Source organism: Gouania willdenowi, chromosome 5 (genome assembly GCF_900634775.1).
Source record: "Gouania willdenowi chromosome 5, fGouWil2.1, whole genome shotgun sequence".
In the NCBI taxonomy this organism is placed as follows: domain Eukaryota; kingdom Metazoa; phylum Chordata; class Actinopteri; order Blenniiformes; family Gobiesocidae; genus Gouania; species Gouania willdenowi.
In genome coordinates, this window is record NC_041048.1 from 11,509,010 (window position 1) to 11,533,362 (window position 24,353).

The 24,353-nt window shown below is 39.1% G+C and overlaps 1 protein-coding gene across 1 annotated transcript in view; it reads left to right on the forward strand.

Annotated features, from left to right (window-relative positions):
* The first annotated feature begins 2,282 nt into the window (after positions 1-2,282).
* LOC114463415 (potassium voltage-gated channel subfamily D member 3-like) overlaps positions 2,283-24,353 on the forward strand; it is a 99,589-nt gene continuing 77,518 nt past the window's right edge. The window contains exons 1-2 of the mRNA XM_028446961.1: positions 2,283-2,592; positions 3,960-5,118. Of these exons, the coding sequence (XP_028302762.1) occupies positions 4,016-5,118 (1,103 nt within the window). The 5' untranslated portion in view covers positions 2,283-2,592; positions 3,960-4,015. The remainder of the gene's footprint in view (positions 2,593-3,959; positions 5,119-24,353) is intronic.

The following is a 24,353-nucleotide window of genomic DNA, read 5'->3' on the forward strand; positions in this document are numbered from 1 at the left end:
GTGCAAAGTAAAATAGCATTTGCGATTTCCCTGGTCTAATTTTATTTACATGAGCATGCTATATTGATCAATAAAGTTTGCACCAATGTGGCTGTTTAGGTAGAGTCTGATAAAATACATAAATTTGTACAAATAAAACTATTTATTTAGCATTTAACATTTCTTAGTGCAGGGGTGCTTATCATCCAAGGTTAGTAATTAATATATTTAACAGATGTAACTTAGTGAGCAGACTGAGAATAAATTCGTCTATAAACACATAGTGTGTGTGTGTGTGTGTGTGAATGCCGCTGCTCAGACGCCCCTCCCCCCTCTAACCCTCCGTCCGCGTTGATTCCGCAGTGATTTCAAAATAAAACCTTTTGAACGTAATCACCAAATATGTCCAAAATAATGGACGCACACACTCGGCGTGTGTGCCAGCTTATAAAAAAGTTTCAGCTCGAACAGACACTGATACTACGTCAGGGAGATATTCGCTCCACTGACAGACAGACAGACAGACAGTCCTTGGTTTAATAGATAGATTAGCATGTTTTAATTATGTACAGACATGCATAAACCCAAAGGTTGAAATACATGCTTACATCTGGTACTGCTGTTAACTCCCTCAGGGGCTGAAACCTATAGGAGCCTATTGAGGTGGGAGGAAAAATGATGAATGAAAAGTATGGAATAGAGCATAAGCACCAGGAGGTGTTTGGCTCATGACCAAGTCTTTCAGAGTGAACTAGAGTGAAGGCCAAAATAGATCTGAAACATAAGAGATGAGTTACTCTAAAAGAGTGGGACAGGATGGTAAACTAACACACTAACAAATATTAAGCATTTAATTTATTAAAAGAGCGGTTTGGTTCATCTGTCTCACTGGTGTAAAGTAATCCTGAACACAATCATTAAACTGCAATGACTCATCCTAATCTTCATGTGCAATAACACTTGCCTAACATGGTTTCATCAGCTTCAGAAGTGTTTCTGCTGTTATGATGCTAACACTGACTTTTTTTTACCACTGAGTAAGCAGCTCTGACACTGGGTTATTGCCTGGAATATCTAAATAATCGTAGAAATGAACTCCTATTTAAGCCTTACATATATAATACAATTGTAGAAGTAGTTATAACCATAGACAAACTGTTTTTCAAAAGAAATTCAAGTGAGGATGCATAAACTGAATCCCTCAGAGTCAGTATAACCCCTAAATATAAGCCCTCGGAGTCAGTATAACCAATCTTAGTATCACCAATCAGAGTTAGAATAACCCCTCAGACTCAGTATAACTTCTCGGAGTCCGTTTATCCCTCAGTATAATCCCTCGGAGTCAGTATAACCCCTTGGAGTCAGTATAACCCCTTGGAGTCAGTATAACCCCTTGGAGTCAGTATAACCCATTAGGGTCAGTATAATCCCTCGGAGTCAGTATAACCCATTAGAGTCAGTATAACCCCTCGGAGTCAGTATAACCCCTCAGAGTCAGTACTCGGCGTCAGTATAATCCCTTGGAGTCAGTATTACTAAGGTACTACTACGACTCCCTGGCCTCCTCGCCGACATCGGCCCCCTTTGCCGGGGGTCGGCGCGGTGGACAGGGGGGACCCCGACGAACACCGCAGCTGGGAAGATCCGCCCAAAAAGGGCCGAGCCTCCAGCGGCGGGAGAGGAGGGCAGCGGCAGTGGCCGCTGGTCCTCCAGCCGCGGCGCTAGCCCAGCCCCGCTTCGCACCCCGGCCTGATTGACCCAGCCCTTAGAGCCAATCCTTATTCCGAAGTTACAGGTCAACTACTGTCTGCATACACAATCAAAAGGGAGGCTGGCCCGACTGACTGACTGTTGATTTTTGCGACAGTGCTGTGGCGCTTTGTGGCCACTAGGAGCGCTTGACGTGAAAGTTACAGGTCTAGCGCCACTCGTGGCCAAAAGTTACACAGTGTGCCTTTAATAATTAATAATAAAAAGTTGAAAGTAATAAGTTTAAACTCAATATTGTCATCCAAAAACTGAAGAGTAAATCAAAAGTTGCAATCAAGATTTTCATAATACATAGAGGAGGACTATATAAACCTATTTGGAAGCATATTCAAGCTATGATAATGGACTGGCTTTAAATGTCTCCAGGATTTGAAGTCTGGCCAAAACGTAGTATGGTTGTGCGTGTGTGTGTGTGTGTGTGTAATGATGATGATGATGTTGATGATGATGATGGAGGCCGGGAGAGGAGAGGCGGAGGGCAGATGATGATAAGCAGCTGCTACAATGAGCTCTGCGCACATGTAGGAGAGAAGCTGCGCCTCTCCTTCACTTTACAAACACCGTCAGGGAACAGAAGAAGCCAGGATGTAGACTTCCTCATCACCCTCGTGCTCTTCCTTTTCCTTTGGATCATCAACCAAACGAAGCAGATTCTCCTCCGTGTCGGGTTGGTTCTGACAGCCCGCCTCGGTGCGCGTGTGTCCGTCTGGAGGAGGAGCTGCTGCCCGGGGCTTCAGCACCGCTGGATGGACCTGAGCTCCTTTAACTGTTCCTGGAAACTCTCGGGTTTTGTGTTGGCAGGAGTTGGAAATATGTTCCTTTTTTTGAACAATCCCATTATTGGTGAGCACACTGTGTTTTATCGTCTCTCTAAAAACGATGGAGGAATTACCAAGTGTGTGTTTAAGTTGTGCGCTAATTTGATAGATATGAAAAAAGTCATTAAAAATATATTAGGTTAAATGTTACACACTTACAAATCAATGTAATTTAGCATAAAAGGTATCAAACTTGCTTTACCTTAACCTTTCTTATTTCTTTTTTACATTATTTTTCTTTATTTTGTAAAGCAGCTTTAGTTCCCACCCAAAAAGCGCTATATACAATTGCTGCATAATAATAATAATAATAATAATAATAATAATAGTAATAATAATATTATTATTATTATTATTATTAAATGCATCGAAATCGAGATCATAAATAATTATTATTCAAAATTTGGTTAGATTACTGTAATAACTCAGTGGTTTCACAAAAAGGAAAAGGAAAGAAGATATAATTACTGCTGCTTTTGTTACCAGCGTTAATTTTGACACCATTTTTTATTTACTTCTAGTCATAGTCAATATGTAGTCATCAGGACTATTTCAGTTATAGCCTAGTTTTTATTCGACTAAATCACTCACAGACATAGTTGACTAAAATATACGGCATAAGAGTTTATGCACTTTTTAAAGATTAATTTACCGTTTATCAACCTGCTATGGAATGGTATTAATATTTGGAGATACACACAGACAGATTGGATGTGATCAATGTGTAAAACCACATGATCATTTGAGAGATGATTGAATTTTGCCCCATGTGAAGAAATTATTGTTTTGTTTTATTACTTATTCTAATAGAAAACATCAATAAATTGATACATTTTTCTTTTTTTGTACTTATTGTAACTTTTTAAAAATGTAATCGACGAAAACTATGACGAAAATGTTTAGTCAACAAAATGAAGACTGTTAATGCTATTTTCCGGTTCTCTTTATTCATTGCACACTAAGCTGCACTGAGCTGTTGGTTTAGTCACAAATGAGTATCATTGGCTTGCAACTCCAAGTAATTAAACCGGCATCCGACACACAAGCTGTCACAATGAAATGGATTTTAGTCAAGAAGTAGTTTTCATTTCTCATATAAAGCTTTCCCCACTGTGTGCAGGCTTACTTGTCACGTATCATTGATATTTGTGCCTTTTCGCTGTCATTTATCAAGTTTTTTTCCCTGAAGCATGGTGACATTTAGGCATACTCTTTTTGGATTTGGAAGAGACCTGCACAAAGTGACAGGGAATGTAATAGAGGAACGAGTTGACGAACTGATCTGTAGCTCATGGTGTAACGATTTTTGACAACATTGATCTGACTGCCGTCTAATTTGCAGCTGTTAACTTTCACCTTCACACTGCTTCTATCATTTTTGTTGTGTTTTAGATGCTGGTTTGTGTTGAAGACTGTGAAGTCTGAATTAAGGAAGACAGTCCTTCGTGATGGCAGCAGGCGTGGCAGCATGGCTCCCCTTTGCCAGGGCAGCAGCCATTGGTTGGATGCCCATTGCCAACTGCCCCATGCCTGTAGCACCCAGAGACAACAGCAGGAAACAAGATGAGTTGATCATCCTTAATGTGAGCGGCCGTCGTTTTCAGACCTGGAGAACCACTCTGGATCGTTACCCAGACACTCTACTTGGCAGTACAGAGAAAGACTTTTTTTACAACGAGGAAACCAAGGAGTTCTTCTTTGACCGGGACCCAGACGCCTTCAGAAGCATCCTCAATTTCTACCGAACTGGAAAACTCCACTACCCCCGTCATGAGTGCATCTCAGCCTATGATGAAGAGCTGATTTTCTTTGGCATCATCCCTGAGATTATTGGGGACTGCTGCTATGAAGAGTACAAGGACAGAAAGAGGGAGAACTTGGAGCGATTGCAGGACGATCAGGAGGAGAACAAAGACATAAAGCTGCCCAACATGAACTTTAGAGAGACCATGTGGCGGGCATTTGAGAACCCTCACACTTCCACAATGGCCCTGGTCTTCTACTACGTCACTGGTTTCTTCATCGCCGTCTCGGTCATCACCAATGTAGTGGAGACGGTTCCATGTGGATCCACGGCCAATCATAAAGACATGCCATGCGGCGAGCGCTACACAGTGGCGTTTTTCTGCATGGACACCGCCTGCGTTATGATCTTCACCGTGGAGTACCTGATGCGCTTGTTTGCAGCACCAAGTCGTTACCGTTTCATGCGCTCCGTGATGAGCATCATTGACGTGGTGGCCATTTTGCCGTACTACATTGGCCTGGTCATGACCAACAACGAGGACGTGAGCGGCGCCTTTGTGACGCTTCGTGTTTTTCGCGTGTTCCGTATTTTCAAGTTTTCCCGCCACTCGCAAGGCCTTCGCATCCTTGGTTATACGCTCAAGAGCTGTGCTTCAGAACTGGGATTCCTCCTGTTCTCGCTCACCATGGCCATCATTATCTTCGCCACTGTCATGTTCTACGCAGAGAAAGGCTCCAGCTCCAGCAAGTTCACCAGCATTCCAGCCTCCTTCTGGTACACCATTGTCACCATGACGACGCTGGGGTGAGTAATTGACAGATTGAAGGCACTGCCGTTCTTAATCTGTATTTATGTTTTTAATAAGACCAGAACCATTGCCTTTGCATTTGATTGATGCATATGTGGCATCTTGGCATATTTCTTTAATGAATCATTCTTAGGAAACTATTCCGAAATTAAACGTGCGTTTGAATTACCTTCCTATATATTTCACTGTGCTTAATTTAGTTCTACATATTCTGACGTATGCACATGTTGCCTTTGGTGGCCTTTAAGTATTTGTCTCTACAATCAAGATTAGACTCATGGGATAATGTTTCATTGTTTTTTGTCGTGGCATCTTTAATAATATCCTTGACCTAAATGTTTGAAATCCTATGCCACTTTTTCCATTTTTGTTACAGTAATGTTGTCTCTTTCATCTCTCTATCATGTCTTTTAAAAAATTAATTATATAATTATTTCCATGGAAGTGAAACATTCTGTACTCTATCAATGACGGACCGTTTTTTTATATACATGTATATTTTTTTATTTTAAGCACTCTTTGCCTTCCATCTGTGTCATCTGGTTTTTCTGCTGCTTTGCTTTTTGTGAAAATCATTTCTTTGTTTTATGAAGTGAGATCGCTCCTTTGTATGCCTGGAGGCAATATATCTCAAGCGACATCCGCAATCACCTTTATTATGATTCCACTCCGCTCTTAATCTTTCCTCCAAGCCCCACAAAGGCTATGTGCTTTGAATGGCAAGAAGAACTTGAAAGTGTTCCTGAAGTTCAGCGATGTTACATGAATTCAGGCAAGGTGGAGGAATTATAGAGTTTCTAAAATACAGCTCTTTGCTCCCATGCTGCCGGTTTAGATAATGTGCTCCTCAAAGATGTTCCCTCTGTAAAATAAGTGTCAGAACACAAAGGTGGATCATTGATTCAAATAGAAACTGACACCGGGAATTAAGTGAAAATGCCTCTGGAATGATTTGACATCCAATTTAACACTGCCGTTTCCCAGTTGATTGAAAACACTTTTTTGTGTTTTTTACTGGTATAGAACTAAATAAATTCCAATGTTGTCGAGGGCGGCAGTAGCTCAGTCCGTAGAGACATGGGTTGGCTGGTTCAAGTCCCAATGCGGACCATAATACAGAAGTTGTTCTGGTAGCTGGAGAGGTGCCAGGGCACTTCTCGAGCACTGTCGAGGTGCCCTTGAGCAAGGCATCAAACCCCAACACTGCTCTGGTGCGCTCCCTTCATTGTGGAAGCAGCCCCACTCTGACATCTCTCCATTGATGCATGTTCACAGGTCCTGTTTGTGCATGTGTGTGATTCGGGCCTGTGTGTGTGAGAAGCATGTCCCTAAAAATAGTGTAACATAATTTCCCTTCAGGGATTAATTAAGTAATTAAAATTTTATAAAAAATTAAATTAAATTAAAATTAGTTTCATGATTTGGGTCTAAATGTGTGTCCCATCCAGTCCTGTATTATCTTCTTACTCACTGAAGTTTTGTCCTTTAAACTTCTTCAATATTGCCAGTATGCATTGGCAGTAGATTTCTTTTGAATAATTTAGTCGAAAATGTCTCAATTACTACACATCTTCTTGTGTATTCCTAATCTTTTCACGGGTATGAAAATGCAATTATTAAAAATGCAACACATTATCTAATTGATTCATTATGTAGTGCAATTTATGCATGATCATGTCGTGGAGTTTTGTAAATGTCTGCTGACTGAATTAAATGAAGAGAAAAAAAACTCCACCTGCGGAGCAAATTGAACAGCGCATGGTGGAGATGGTACAAAGTGGTTTTCAACTGAAGTTTTATGACTGACACCGAGAAAACAGTTTGTCACTAGTCAAAATGTGAATTTTTTGTTTTACGTTTTCCATGTTTTTCCTTTCTGAAGGAATTCACAGTGATCAATGGGCAAGTGATGTCATGACAAATGCTCATAGTTCTTATCTGGAATTATCATTTTTGTCATGTTATAACAAGGCAGTTGTAGCTTGGCCATGAGTCGGACGGTCATTAGTCTTTGGCATTATCCACTCGTACCCCGTTTGCTAAATTGAGATAGGGGACAAATAAGCACACAATCACTGCACCCCTTAGGTTGCCGCACCTTTCTGTTTTATATGCTTTCTTTTGGACAAATTCTACAGAACTGATAGGTTGATTATCAGAGCTATGCAGATGACACACAACAACTTCTATCACTGAACCCAGATGACTATGGTCCCATAGAGGTGTTGTGTGAATTCTTAAAAAAGGTAAACTGCTTTAACTAAATTATGACAGGATGAATGTAATTGTCTTTGGTAACAAGGAAAAGAGGACTGCTGTCAGTGAGTACCTGGAGTCTCGATCATTAAAAGCTAAAAAATCAAGTCCGAAACCTTGGTGTTCTGATTGACTCAGATCTGACATTCAGCAGCCAGATCAAATTTATCACAATAACAGCTTCTACTACCTAAAGAACAATGAAATGTTTAATGACTCAGAAAGATCAGGAGAAGCTGTTCCATGCTTTTATCTCTAGCAGACTGGACTATTGTAATGGTCTCACATTTGATTGTCTTGTGTATGAAATGCGCTATACAAATATATTTGCCTTGCCTTGCCTTGCCTTAGAGCTATAGGACTGTTTAGGCAGGGGTTTATTTTTCTGGTGCCGCTCCTGCAGTCTGAGGTTCTTTCAGCTTGTAAAAAGCCTTGTCAATTTTAAGTTTTGTTTTGAAGTGTTACGGTCCACGTAGTATCCCAAAAAATACTGGTGACTTACTATGGACGGTGCGATGCAAACTATAGATGTTAGAACATTTTCGATAGACGCTGTTAAGAGAATCAAGTTAATCAACAGACACTGAAGTGGATCACGAGAAACGAAGGGCCCCCATTAAATACATAACACCAACCCTGGTTACTTCAATCATATATGTTCAAGTGTTTGCCGCAATCTCCACATTTGATTTTGATATATTTATGTATTCATAATGTTTCAATGCACCAGTACACCGGTCGTGATTTTATACGCTGCTCCTATTGAGGATATTATGAAACCCAAATCCAGCCGGAGTGGTCATACACCACCGCAAATAGGCAGGATCAGTCCGGGACCAATTAGGATCAGTCCAGAAATCTCAAAACTTTTTGATAAGGCCAGGAATGCTCCGGACCTGATCCAGCACCAATAAATCCTATCCCGTCAAAAGTGGACTCATCCTTACACCTATAATGTCAGTTTGTATATGCCACAGGAGATCTTTGCAAACCTGTAGAGAAGTGGTTTGGGGTCTTTGAAATCATTTTTAGAAATAAAGGGTGGAGGGTGTTATTAAGAATCTAATGCTGTTTCTTATGACTTTTAATTTGATCAACAAAGAAGCCCAAACAGCAAAAGAGCAGCTAGGCTCTGCTGAAGAGAGGCATTTGACCCAAAGGTTCTTATACATAGATATTTTCAGGTAAGACGTAATTGAAGTCTTGGGAAAAACTCAGTTTTTTCTTCAAGTCAAGGTCATAAATTTACTTCAGTAAAGGACAAAAGTAAACCCCAATGAAAAGCCAGACATGAATCCAGCCTGGAATACTTCTTTCAGTCTTTAGCGTCTAAAGGCTCCACAGTCTGAAAAGGCTGACCTTACCTGGGCTGCACAATACTTGTGCTGGTCTATCTGTTCGTTTTTGTGATTGTGTGTGTGTGTGTGTATCTCTTATGTCACACACACACACACGTACACACAGAGGTTGGAAATGCCAGGGTGAAACCATTATGTAAATTGTAAACCTGGACAATGTGTCTGAATGTGGAGCCATTATGTCCAACACAATAAGCTCCAACAGCAGTGATCATCATCAGAAACCAGGGATGGTTATTTGCTACCAGAGAAACAGTTGATTCAAAAAGCTCACATTTTTTTGTTTTGTGAGTATTATAATTGAGCTATTGCCTTCAGTTTTTCAGAATAATTAAAAAAGAGCCAGACTTTGTAAAATGTAACCTTTCATTAGTCTTTGTTTGTGCTTAGTACAAGTTACACATGTTAGACATTCTGAAACAAATAGTTATAAATTTTGTTGAGTAACGGAGAGAAGATATAACATACTAATACTATTTATTTATTTATTTTTATAGATTTCATTGTTAGTTTTTGTTGTACAAACAGATATGGTTAAAAATATGTATTCCTTCAAGCGGGGGCAAGGAACATTAATGATTCACTTGTAGATTTTTTGCAATTCAAAATAGATATTGAGTACTAAGATAGTGATAGCTATGTTTTTCATTTCTCTTCTGCATCTACACAGCATAATAATGTCAAAGACTGTACGCAAAACCTCCACATGGTCAATGATAACAGGAATATTGGTAAAGAATTATTATTAGTAGTGTTAGTATTAATTTAATATTAGTAATTTAGTAAAAGAGAGCTTTTTTTCTTTTAGTAATGTGGACATACTGCTGTGCCTCAGCAGCTGCCTGAATGTAAAAGAGCAAAGCAAGACGTTTGTGTCTTACAGATTGGACAATTTTTTATTTTTTTTTAAATCAGTAACATATATCACTTAAAGAAATCCATTACCGACTCTGTTCCAGGATAACGTACAGTATATATATTTTTAGGTTGCAGGTAAAAGTGTGTTTACGTCAATCCAGGTTTCCTTGGTGAGGCACATAATGTGCATGTAATTATAGCTGTAAGTGGACAATCAGCACCTTTTACGAAGCTCAGTCTTTTTTTTATGCCTGTCCATTAGTTCGCCTGTAGATTAAACATATGCCCAGATGACAAGGTCACCAAAAAAAAAAAACATTAGTCAATGTTCATTAGAAGCTGCAGAGAAATCGACGGTATGTTTAAAATACATTTAAACTTACATTTCTGGAGAAGTTTGTAGAAAGATTGGTCATTTGTGCAGGCAATAATCTGTATTTCTAAAAATCTTGATTGAACCAAAGTATTTTATTCCACAACAGATTTCGCAGATTTTTTGATGTATTGTTTAGGAAGACTGGCGCACTGTCCAGGGTGTACCCCTGCTCAATGAGAGCTGGAGATAGGCACCAGCAGACCCCTGCAACACTGAAAAAATGAACAATTTGGGTCAGAAAATGGATGGATGGATGGATAGATGGATGCATGGATAGTTTAAGAAGCTGAGGTGACTGGAGGGTTTATGTCAGTGTCAAGTGGATCTAATTTTCCCACCAGCAAGAAAACTCCTCAACCTTGTATTTTATTCTTTAAATGCAAACTTTTGGGGTCTTTTTAATCTTTATTCTCAAGATTTCCTGGTTGAAAAACTCCACAAAACATAGCTTTCTATTATTTTATTTTTTTTAAAAAATCATATCTTCCAATCAAATTAAAATGTTCCCAATTTACTCAATACAATATTGAATTTATTTATGTTCTGCTTTTTATCTGATCTAAAAAATACAGATTTTTGTACATCAATGAGCTAAAGACCCTGAACAGTTTTTAGTGAGGTCACAGTTGAACTGTTTGCTGTCGCTTTCTGCTGTTCTCATCGTTATCATCTCAGAAGCACCCAGGAGCTGCTAATCAGTAGATTGCTTCACCTGCTGCTGCACTGGTTGAAGTTGCTGTCAATTCAAAACTTTCCATTCATTACAGTGAATACACACATTTAAAAAGGATTTGCAGAGTTTCAGGATTACAATTTGATTTAGCAGACACTTATCCAAAAGTGACGTATAATACAAGCAATTTGGGTTATGGGAATTGCTTCACATTCCACAGTAATGCCCCAGGTTGATTCGAAACAGCTACCCTCCGATTACAAGCCCGTTTCCTTAACCATTACGCCACTACCACCCAGTGTTTCCAATTAAACAAGGCAAAGAAAAAATAAGCATTTATTTTGTTTTAAACCTGTCTTGATTACTAATTTTAATCTCATGTATTGTTAACTGACCTCAGGATAAAAAGCTGAAATGTAATGACGTGATAAAGGGAACTGGAGAGACGAGGAATCACTGAAACTCATAAAGGCAAGGCAAGGCAAATTTATTTGTATAGCGCATTTCATACACAAGGCAACTCATTGTGCTTTACATGATCAAATAGTGCAACAGAAAACATTCAACAGCTTAAAATCAATAAGAGCATTTAAAATCATGAGTGAAATCAATGAAAATGATCAGCAAACACATTACATCAACAACATGGCCAAAAATCTCCCTCTCAATCATACGCGGTAGAGAAAAAGAGAGCCTTTGACTTTCATTTAAAGCTTGTTGAGAAACAAAAACAAGTTATTAAAGGGCTGTTTTACCCAACCCTAATCAGCGCTGACAAGAAAGGGGCAGAACATCAAAAAACGTTTAAATGCATAGCCTTTTTGAAATAAGTCGCTGTGAGATGGACACGGCCTGGACTAATGCTGCATTCGATTGCAATCTGACAGAAGAATCCGAAAAGTTCAATAAAATGGCCCTTGCGCTCGATCGGAATAGCGTTTTAGCAAAATGGCAGCGCACACCGTTTTATGTAAACAGTCATTTTCTCCCCAACTTTTACTTCTATGTGTCATCTAATTGTGTTACTAAAAGTGTACTTTTAGTAACTCTGTTCATTTGCATAAGTAGTGATGCCCTTATAGTTCAATGCATTGTCTACAGTCTATGGTTTAATGAAGCATTGAAGATCCCCCTTGCTGGTGCGTTCAAGTCATACTTAAAGTGTATGACGTTTCTCTTTTTCTCTCATCCACCAGAAACGTGTCCGTCTGTAATACTGGTCCGACGGAAACACTTCCGTTGCGGAAACCCAGTGGCCGGGAAGTGTCAGGTGAATGCATTTAAAGAAATGAACACAAATGCAAAAAGGTCACAACACGGATGCAACACGGAAGTGTTTCCGACGGACCGGTATTACAGACGGACACGTTTCTGGCGGATGTTTTTAACCCACCAGAACAGAGAAGAACAAGAAGAAGACATCGAAACGCGTATGGAAGTAAGTGAAAGTTGATCAGGATACTCTTATATTTTTCATATCAGGCTATCATATCATAATACCCGTCCGTCGAAAACACATCCGTTGCGGAAACACTTCCGTTGTGGCTGGTTTGCATTCGTGTTGTGACCTGTTTGCATTTGTGTTCGTTTCTGTAAATGCATTCACCTGACACTTCCCAGCCACCGTACTTTTAACTCTGTTTGCTGCTGTTCCCTGACCACTGAGAACCACGGTGGGTCTGAGACCAGAGAGTCCAGCTCGAGTACAACCCAAAACAATGTTTGACCTACATAAAGATGTGACGTTAAACAAGATGAAAAACACTAATTTCCTTAATGCCCTCATGCCTTATTTTCTTTACTTGAAGCACTTCATTCACACATATCTGTGTAGTGTCACATCTAAGTGATCAATCAATTCAACAAGGGATGTTAGACCCAAATGAACTCAAGCAGGCAGATGAGAAAGTGATTTATTTAAAGGAAGAACAGGCTGATAGTAACCTTTGATCCCTGAGCTGCAGCATTCATCCTCTGCTTCAGTGGATCAATGACATCTAAAAATGAAAAAGATAATAAAGGCACACATTTAATTCCTCCTTAACATTTGTACAACATGTACCGGTATAACTTTGAGAATGAAGCCCAAAGACAAGCTGTATGATTGTACTAAAGCAAGGGATCCAGGAATTTAGTGAACAAAGCTGACTGCTTTTTAAATGTAAATAATATGTATGCAATGACTAGTTAAACTATAAATAGATATTTACGTGTCTGGACCAGTGGGCGTGCACTGTAGCTGTTCCCACTCAACGTTATTGAAGCCAAAATACAGCACTTAGGGGTGCTTCCATCATGCAAATTTGACATCATTTGGGGCTCCAAACTTGGGTCCGGCAGGAGGAGCCCTAGTAGCACGCCCCGCCCCTTTTGCATACTGCCCAATCATCGGCTGTCAATCATCGTCATATATGATGTCAAATCCCATTTTTCAACCTCAAACAACTTTTTTTAAACAAGCTTCACAGAAAAATGAGCACTTGAACATAATGTAGGGTGATAATAACTAATGATCACAGCAGAGTTTGGGTTTGAAAAAAACTTTACAGTTTGACCCACATCCCATCCGTTAACGTTGAGGAGGCGGGGCTTATGACCTATACTGCAGCCAGTCAGCAGGGGGAGCTCTTAAAAAAAAAAGCTTCACTTCCCCATGAGCATGAGTCTATAGTCTATAGTCTGGACACAAAACTTCCTCACAGTAAGTGTGTAATAAACACTGGTTATCATACTGTAGCTGTTCACCATCATTAGTTCACATACACACTGTAGCGCTATACGTAGCACAGATTCTAGCATGTTAAGTCATAAGTTGGACCACGTATAACTTCTCTGATGAATTACAGACAACATTTTTACATTTCCTCGTTTTATTGTCTAGTTCACTTGAACTAGTGTGTTGTGTGTTAACCTGAAACGGCTCCAATGCCGAAGCATGCTATCCTACTGTAACACAACACGGAAACAAACACAAAAATTACGCACAAACTCAACGCGACACAAGCGGAAAAGCGACTTACAATGTGTCGGACACATACCTTGTTTGAATGGTGTTGTATTTATAACTGAAACTTCCTGAATCCTCTTCTTTCTTTCTCTTTTTTCAGAAAAGGGAGTGAATGGGATTTGTGTAGTTGTGTCCAATTGACCCCACAGCACGTAAAGTCGAAAGGTTGTGGCGCTGCACAAATTGTAATTGGCAACCCATCTATTAGCAAAGTCTAAACATAACTTCCATGAAAATTTACTTGTTTGACGTTTGTTCAGGACTATATAGATATGATAGATAATGAATGCCTTTATTATATATATATATCTATGGTCACACCCTCAACGAGCCATAAAAGAGTTATTGTAGATGTAAATTGGAGTTCCATGAATCAGTGATTGATTGCTCAACCTCGCAGACCAGAAGTGTGTTTCCGTGTCGTGAAATTGTGTCCAGTGAATCTAAATTTGAGAAACAGAAGTATATTGAATTTTTGGAACGTACCAAGATGAATATATTTTAAACAGAAAAAATACAATTTCAAGTTACTAATTCAGTTTCCAAACAGTAATTTCAATTTCAAGTCGTTACTTTCAAATTCAATACCAACTATTCAAATTCAGTTTCTAGTGGCACAAATCTCAGCCCATAGTCTTCCAACAGCGAGAGATTTAAACGTCCTTAAGGCAGTCTCTTGCAGTCTTTGACATCATCAAGGACTGGTTATCCAATAATGTTTAGCGTATGACAACAAAGCTTTAGACTGTTATTCATCGGCATGCATTATGCCTTTGGTCATACTGTATGTTGTGTTTATGACTGAGCCTCGATAGTCGGGCGTGTGTGTGAGTGTGTTTTGGAGGGTTTGCAGTCGGAATGGCTTTGTAATCAGCTGCTGTCAATGCTCAGCAAAAAAAAGGTGTTAAATCAACCTCAGGTGGTTGATAAAAGATTTGGATTGAATCTCAGTGTGGTACTTTCCCAGTCGGTTACTTGAGGGCTGGTATCAGTGGGTAAGGATCCAAAAGACTGATGAGAAAAGAAAAACCTTCTCTCTTTTTCCCTCCGACTGTCTTGCCTACCCCCCCACTTTCCTCATGAGTCTCCCAGGGGAACAGCTATTTTGAGATCCCCAGCACAGTAAAAAGGGAGTTTGCATTTTTTACCTTTGTAACTATTATCTGATACATAATCCCAACACAACTGATTAAGATACCCTGCAGGTACAATGAAAGCCAATAATCACAGGAATGCCACGGGCTCCCCCATATTTCATTTGTCCCTATATTAAAAAACAATAATAACCCAACATAGAGAGAAATTATAATAAGATGTGTATTGAAACCTGACCCCAGGGTTATTATTAGAGTGATGCTCCCAGTTGTAGAGGCCTGGTCCTGGATGGAGGTTCGTTCTGTAGCCGAAAGTGAGAGAACATGTTGTGCATGTAGGTCATGTTCCCATCTCTGTGTTAATCAGTGGCTATATATAATTTTTTTTTCTTCAGAGATACGTTTAGCTCATTCCCATTCGTGTTTTTTTGCTCAACATCTTTATTAGATGAAGTGGACTGGGTCAAGGGACCAGTGTCAGGATGGTAGATGTCAGGCAATTTAGGGTTTTGGCTCAGTGAAGCTCTATTGTTGAAGGTTTGTTCAACTGAATGTGAAATCCATGCCATCATGGATTTTGCATTCATCCTAAATTGACTGTAGGAGTAGCCTAAATGTTTGTGTGCTTGTGATCGGTGAAGCGTATTATTTTTTTTTTTCATTTTTTTTTTTATCTAAGACATAGGCCATCATAGATGCAATGAGAGCAAGAAAGTGCCAAAAATGTAATAACAGTAAGCAATCACACTAACTAAATATGACATCTGATAAATTGTTTTTCTAAAACTTTCAGAATAGACAATTAAACACTTTGAGTGCTTATATTTATTCAAATGTAATAAAATAACTGTTTTTGTAAATCGGCGTACCTTCATTCCAAACAATCATTTGGTTAGGGTGATTAGGTGTTATGATTTCTCTGGTGAACATGTTATCTGATTACTGGCTATTAAGAGATATTTTTCAAAAACAAAAAAAAGAATACAGCCAATAACTGTCATCTTAGTGAGTTCTTATTGCATCGTAACCAAACATGTGGTTCGGATTCATGTAAACTTGCTTCTTTCTTGTTCTTGCCACCTCAAAAAACCAGGACACATTTCTCAGTTCTTGGGAATTTTGAAGAAAGGTTTAGATGCTAGTCCATGGTTGTTGGAGGGATGTGGTGGAAAGCCAGTCACAAGATTCTAGGAATAATAAAATAGTTATCTTTAAGTTGTTTAAAGGAGAAGAGCATTGGGTCAAAAATGTTCATCATCTCTTCTTATTACTATATAGAAGTTTTTGGTTCTTTTTTCAAACATTAAATTTAAGAGTAGATGTTGCTCTTGACCTTTTTTGCTTTACAGTTTCGGCGATGTCTCTCGCCTTCCTCAGAAGCGTCTCACTGACAACGTGTGCCGTGTCAGCCGGTAGATCGTAACAGCACACCCAGCAGAGCTGTCAGATCCACCGGGTCCGCCATGCCCACACCAACCGGCGTGTCACGGTGGGCCCAACAGATCCAACCGCCCCGCAGTGTGCACCACCATCCCCACTGACTATTTTTTCTGTAATAGGGTGTCCCAGGCGTGTGAGAGCATGAAGACCGCCTTGTCTCTGTTCACGGCCTTCTTTACACGCTAACTGATTTCTATGGCCTCCTTGATCCAACATTTGTGTTTGTTTTCTTCTGCCCCGATGATCCTCGCCCCGTCCCAATCCATAACGTGTGTGTTTCTCTTGTAGTGGTCTGATACTGCAGATTTGAGGTTTCCCTGTTGTTTCTTTTTGAGTTCTTGTGAGTCGTGTTGCCGTTTTCTTTTCGCATTACTTCTGACGTTCTTTTTTCCTTGTGTAAAATGGTCTTCCTGTCTCCCCGATGTATGTGTCATTGCAAGATTTGCATGGTATTTCGTAAATGACATTTCCCCTTTGATTTTGTCTGTTGGTTGTACCAGAAGTTGTTGAAGTTTTGTGTGTGGTTTTATTGCAGTGCCAATGTTGTGTTTTTTCAAGATGCGTTGGATTGGTTCTGTTATCCCCGGATGTATGGTAGTGTGACTATGGTTTTGTTGCTGTCATGGACTTCTAATCTTTTCTTTGTTTTTTGTGGGTTTTTTTGTTCTGCTTGTTTTTTACCTGTTGTTTTCCTCTGTTGATGGCCCACTTAGGGTACTGGCGGCGTGTGAGTGCCTGCAGGATGTTGGATGCTGGATGGAGAAGAACATTGTTTTACATGACCGATGGACCCATACATTTTAGGGACCCTCTCATGGTATATAGTGGATATGTTTCTTATAGTGCCCTTCACTGTTGGGATTACGTTTGAACTTTCTGAAAGAACAGCAATTATCAAAAAGCTGAAAAGCAGGATTGGGACATTCTTCAACTCAAGTTTTTTTGCTGAGGTTGGTTTTAATACGAACATTTAATTGGGGGTTAATTCTTTTACTTGAGTAATGATCTCCACACTGTGGTTAAACTGCTATGCAATCTAAAGCACAGGGTTTGATGACAAGGATAAAAGCAATTATCCCAGGCGTGTTTGGAAGAAATTTATTCTTAGCTCCACTCTTAGCTCATTTCCTTAGAATGTGTAAAGGTTATAATTAACACCTGCAGAGCTAAGCTTCTCACTTTGAGTGTGAACAAAGGTTCGGTTTTAATTGTACACTTTTTAAAAAAAATTTGTGCTGTGCACAGAAAAGGAGCTGGCATGTAGAGGGTGGTGTTCACACTTAATGTGGGTGCTACATAATGTACTTTTTTTTGTATTCGAGATATGGATGTGTTTTGTTTGCAGTCAATGATGGAATTGGGTTAGATTTGATTTAGTCTCATGTGACAAAATTATAGTTTTGTTTTCATTCATTGAGAAAAATATGAATACATTTCTATATAGTTTTTGTTCACATGTAAACTTCTAACTCGTAACTGTCTAGTTTTTGTAACTTAAAAATGTAGTCGACGTAAACTATGATGTAAACCAGACGGACAAACACAGAAATCGACAGAAAAATGCAAAAAGTGCACAAAAAATTCCAAAAATACACAAAATGGCAACAAAGAGAGACACAACAACCACTTAAACAAACAAAATGACTACAAAAATAACACATTACAGAATAACTCCAAAGACACACAAACTGTCAACAAAAATGCAGAAAATACACATAAATACTGTACAACAAGGACACTAACAATAACAAAAACACACAAAATGACTCCAAGGGCCTGATACAAATCTAGATAATTGTATCCTGGATTAAGCTCTGTTAACGGGCTAACAGAGAAATTATGAATAAATTAAAATCCATAATTCAACCCAAAAACAACACTGTTGTTACAGAAAAAGCAATAATGAAAGAACCCAGGCAGGAAGCTGCTGACACTGCTAATGCCTAAAAGTGTGAGATTATTTATGATATTAATCCATTGGATGATAAAAGGACAGTGTTCAGTTTCATTTTATTACAGCGCACACATTTTTCTATTCCAGTAAACCTATTTATCACACACACTGAGATGAGAGCACATTGTTTCATAGTCTGTAGTATGTTCCTGCTGATGCAGTCAGCTTTGCTAGCATATGAATTAATTAATGACTTCACCCGTACGTGGATGCGAAGACACAGGCTTCATCAGCTGACTATAGATCAGTCCACCAGATATACAGTAAATCTATACGTTTCCTAAATGATGTCATTGGTAAATGAAAGGATTGCATCACTGTCTAAACACTCTCTCTCCTATCAGCTGTCAGATCAGATCCACACAGTGACGTGTTCACACATCACCTTTTATTGGACAGCTCACTTTCTAAGAGAACCGTCAGGAGGCGGGACTTTAGCACTTGCTCAGATTATAGCCAGAGCAAAATCTACTCCCGACCAGGCTAGTCTTTCAGCATAAGTTACCATGGTGATTAAGTGCCGTAAGAAGTTAGCGGGCTTCGTAGTCCAGCACATACTGATTAAATCCTGTAAATTAGTCCGATAAGAGGTCATCTCGCTTTGTAACAAAGGCCTCAAAAACACACAAATTGACTAAAAACTGACAAAACAACAAAACCAGACAAAGACAAACAAAAACAATAACAAACCCTTTTTCACAACTGTAATTATTGCTTAGATTTGTTATTCTAATGCTGACCTGAATGTGGCTTATGTGGCCCCCGCTGTGATAGAGTTGCCCATCCCTGACATAAACTATGATGTAAACTAAATACCCACCGGTAAACATTCCGGATCTCTGTGTTGCAATGAAATGAAAACTGTTGTTTGTACTGGGTTGTACTGCTGGATAGTTTGTTAGTGGCAATGTTGTTTCTCACCCATCATAAGCCCTTCCAGATTGGAGTGGGTGCTTTCTCTGGCAGCCTGCTTTCACATAGTATTAATGGTCTGCTTTGTTGGCTTTCTAAACCCCTGGGGGTCAAAACAACTGCAACTTGTTGGAAATTAGAAGTATTCTCAATTTATCAAGGCAAGATGTTCCTGCAGCTTGCCTTGATAAACAATTTCCCAACACTTGACTGTTTAATAGAAACCTTTCTAATGATAGCGCTGGAATTTAATTTAGCTCCAACACAGGTTCATTTAACACCTATAGTCACTGAAAAGAAATTATGCTGAAAAAAGGGTTTGTCACAAGCTTAATGTTTTTTCTGTGCCTCTCTTTGCTGTATGGTAACATGAGCAAGGAAGTTAAAGCGTAGTGTACTGGAATAGCAGGGTGTAACCATTTATGGTAGATGTCCTCTAACACATGATGATGATGATGACTTCTGGTTTGGGGCAATAAATAAATAGTCTCATAGCATCACTGTGTGGTGTTATCACCAACCCAGTCTCACTCCCAACTCATCACATAATGACATTCCAAAAGGACCTTTTAGCGTCAGTATTCGACGCACGGGGTAGTCCTTTGGCTTTAATTTTCGATACGGAGGGTCCATAAGTTGCTTTTCAACGCAACTTTTCAAAATAAATCTTCGAACCCTAAACCTAACCCTACCCTAAACCTTGATCCTAACCCTAACCACACCCGACCGCCTCCACTCAATGACCCTGACCCTAACCCTCAATCTAACCCAGTCAACATGAACTCTTATCCTAAACCATGACCCTAATCCTAACGCTACCGCCCCCACTTAATGGCCCTAGCCTCAACTGCTTCCACTTAATGACCAAATTTAGGGAACTTTGCATCGCTCACCTTCCACGTTTACTACACCCAGACATGAACTCTAACCCTAACCCCAACCGCTACCGCCCCCTCTCAATGGCCAAATTTAGGAACCTTAAACTTACACCAAAACCTAAGATAATTTCAGCACCTAAAGTCAAACAGCATAAAATTAACCCAGAAGACCACCCAATTCCTTATAACTGGTAATGGGGCGGAGGCTGGAAGCTGGGATGAGGTCCAAACAGACCCAGTTGAAGCCCTAACAGGCTCCCACTCCTTTACCTCAGCTAACAGTTCTGTGAACCCTCATGCCATACCACTCGTCGCATGAATTTACGATAGGGTGTCCAAACAGACACAGAATGGAGAGGGTGCATGCATCCCCCCTGTTCTGTTCTCTGTCCTATACTGTATTTACAACACTGCACTGACACCGCACTATACTGATACAACTTCACAAAACCTTTTGATGAGTGACACAAGGAAGGGAGCGACACGAATGACAGGCGTCGGCCCTTGCCTGCCTTTGATTCCCTATCTAACTGGGAGAGTCCCTGAACTTGCCCATGGGATCTCATCGAGAAAACACTTTCCCCTACCAAACCCTAACCTTAAGTTATGGGTACGTTTCTCACTAGAAATGTCATAGAAACTATTGTAAAGCCACAATCTATCTTGAAATAAGGCACGGTCCGACCTTTAGTGTCACATATTGATGCCAAAGGAAATGAAATTGCCTGATTGATGATCAAATCCTGTTGTTTCTGCAATAACAGTGATGTAGACCAGTGGTTCTCAAACTTTTTTGGCTCAAGCACCCCCTTTCTCTTACTTTTAAATCCAAGTACAGTAGTCCCTCTTTTATCACAGGGGTTACATTCTAAAAAATAACCCTCAATAGGCAAAATCCGCGAAGTAGTCAACTTTATTTTTTACAATTATTATACTTGTAAAACCCCTCACCACACACGTTATACACTTTTCTCAGACAGGAATTATCATTTCTCTCTTGTTTAAACACTCTCAAAGTTCAAACCTTCGTAGATTTTAAAACATAAACCTGTTTTCAAACATACAGCACTTCAGAGTCACACTGCAAGCGATCAGACATTGATGCGGAACGCATTCAGAGACTTTGTTGACGATGACGTCACGTCAGCACGGACACCGGTCGGTTCACCAATTCAACCATGGAGTAGAAGCTGTGTGACCACCTGGAGCTGTATGACACGGCCTTTATAACCGGGACCGGACTAGGAAAGATTAGGCGTGGAGGAGAATCAGCGAGGAGGTGGTAGTAGCAGGTAAAAGTTCTCTCTGTAGCACTGAGCTAGGATAGCATTAGCCGCTAATCACACCAGCTTTTTTCACTGGTGGTTTATGTTTATGAGAGGATAAAAGCAGGCGCAGCTCCTCGCTTCAGCAGGCAGTGAAACTGACTGAGTTGGATGTGTCGCTGGTGGGTGAACATTAGCCAATCAGGATGCAGAACACAATGCGCGGTCATACGCTGTAAAAAAATGCATCCAAAATTGCACTGTAAAAAAATCCGCTAAACACCGAGGCCGCGAAAGGTGAACCGCGATACAGCGAGGGACTGCTGTACCCCCTTATTTCAGATCTCTGTGAAAAAATTGCTATAGAGAATAATGATGGAATGAATGAGTTATAACACACATTTTAAAGAATCTTATTTTGTAAATAAGTGGAACAAAAAGCTGTATTTAGTGCCTCCTGAATAGATTTATTTCTATAGTTTTTATCATTTACGGTTATTTCACGCCTGATGTGGGACCAAGACTGATCCTTGTATTTTCAGTTTCAAGATAATTTCTATCATCATTTTGTGTTTTTAGTGTCTTTTTGTGTATTTTGTTGTTATTTGTTTTTTTTTTGGTGTCATTCTGGATGCTTCTCTGTTATTTTTGTGTAGTTTGGAGTGATGTGTATTTTTCTCTTATTTTTGTGTTTTAGTTGTCGTTTTGTGAGTTGCTGGTAGTATTTAGTATAAATCAGATTTTTAACTAAAAATGAACATTATAAAACCCCATATATTTAATGCTTTCATTTGTTATTTTTTTCTTTCTCTTTCTCTCTCAAGTACCCTCTGTAGTGCCATTGAGTACTCCTAGGGGAACGCATACCCCCTTTTGAGAAATACTGATGTAGACAAATAGTTATGATTGCAAACAAATAGTCTATAAATAACACAACCTCCACTTCCTATACCATACTTTATGTTTACTATAATAGAATTGAAGAAATTGATTAACCGTTGTCACATTTCTTGCCATCCACTCGATCTTGTTAATATCTCACATAGAGAAAACATGAATTATTTCAAAAGAGGAATCTTACAACTCATTCACCCAACTACTTTTTTTAAATGAAAATAAATGGTCACAGTTGTTTTTTTTTTTTTAATATGCCATGTGATTCAGTCATCAGTAGGTCTTCTTTATTAATGAAATATGTCAATATTTACTTGGTTTATTCTTCTTTCATGACACATTTGATGAATAAATAAACTGTCTTTGTTAGGATTTAATAGTCCTTTATCTGTCTTCAAGCAAACCATGTTGAAACCATTGAGCTGTTTGCTGTTGTTCTCTGTCACTGGACTGAAAAAACAAAAAAAAAACTCTGCTTTCATCTGTTTTCTTTCATCTTTATCCATCGTTACCCTTCTAGTCTTTAATGTTGAGTATTGTTCTGCTGCCAGAAATAAACAACAGTTGTTATTGCTATAATAATATAATAATGTTACTTAGAATAACCAGCCATGACTACAGACTGAGCACTAACTGCTTTAGAGCCACATCACAGAAGTTGCAATTCTTGTCACTTTTTATACTTTACAGCATACATTTTTAGACTGCTGGACCTGAAAAAGGAATATCATGAGGATTCTTTAAATAACTCATTAATTGTGATTGTGTTAATAACATAAAGCTTGTGCCAAGTAGACAGATGGTTTTAGTTTGTGCAATGAGGTTGCATTTTGTTTTATGTCAATCCCGTACAAAATACTTTCTGCTGTAAATTCAGAGGTATCTCTAATCTTTCTCCCAACCTTTTACAGGAAACAAAAAGACAGCTGCTGCTGCTGTTGCAGCATGGACATTTAGAATCACGCACAGTTCTTGTCTAACACCTTTAAAGGGATCATCCACTGTTTTTATCGAATTTGGCCTACAACTTATGAAATGTACTTACTAGAAGATATATGCCTAAAAAAAACATTATTATGAACAGTATTCAGTTAATTGTCATTTAAACATGGGACTACTTTGCAGTAAACCTTTGGGTAGGAGTCCTTTTATCTTCAGGGTTTGTGTGTCTTCAACTGTCCGTGATTACTCGCTAACTTCAGCCACGAGAGCATCAACGACGCATTGTATAAGCAAGAGCAAAGGTTGTTTCGGAGAGCTCTTGTTCTCTGCTTCATTGTCTACTACGAAAATGCAGAGTTGAAACTGTCACCCACTGCAGTCACAGATTAACTTTTTATCCCCTTTCGGTAAACAATAGATGGTTACAGCGGCATTTTAAAATGTTCCTGCAGCACAAGTTGGCATTTTGGCTGAAAAAGCTTGCTAACTAATCTAAAAAACAGGCTGAATGCTTCACTCCAATAGCAAACAATGGCATTGTGGCCGTGTGACATCATCAATCACGTGATTTCAAGATGGCGTAGCACAGACTCATACATAACTGTAAAGTAGTCCCATTTTTTAAAGACAATAAAATGAACATGGTGCATAATAATGTGTTTTGTTAGGCATAGATCTTCTAATAATTACATTTCAAAGGTTTTAGGCTAGATTTGTAAAAAACAGTAGAGGATCCCCTTAAACAAACATCGGCTGTTTTCTGGTAAATTGGGAAGTGTATATACATTACAAATGACTTGTTATAAAACTGAAGCTCTATATGACTTTTATGAATGTAGTAGCATTAGCTAATACACCAATGCCGGCCAGAAAACTATACAACTAATGTATGTCAATATTGTACGGCTCCAAAACTGTTGAAATGTTACATTTAGAAAATACATGAATTTATTGCAAATGTTTTATGCCGTAAATGACGTAAATGAAATGCATTTAACCATATCAAGCCTGATGTATTTTATTGGTGGGGTTTTCTATTGTCTTTTAACACAATTGGAAAAGCTTAAAATATTCAAAAGTGTAATGTTACCTAAAATAATATTATTTATTTATTTATTTATTTTAATTAAAAGCTATTAGTGGGTCACCAGCCAATAACAGGGCAGACTCTGATGATCAGACAACCACTCAAACTCCCATTGTGGGAAATCAAATTAACATACATACATGTTTTTGATTGGCGGGAGGAGACTGGATTTACTGCAGAAAACCCACGCAAGCACAGAGAGAACATGCAAACTCCACACAGAAAGTACCCAAATGT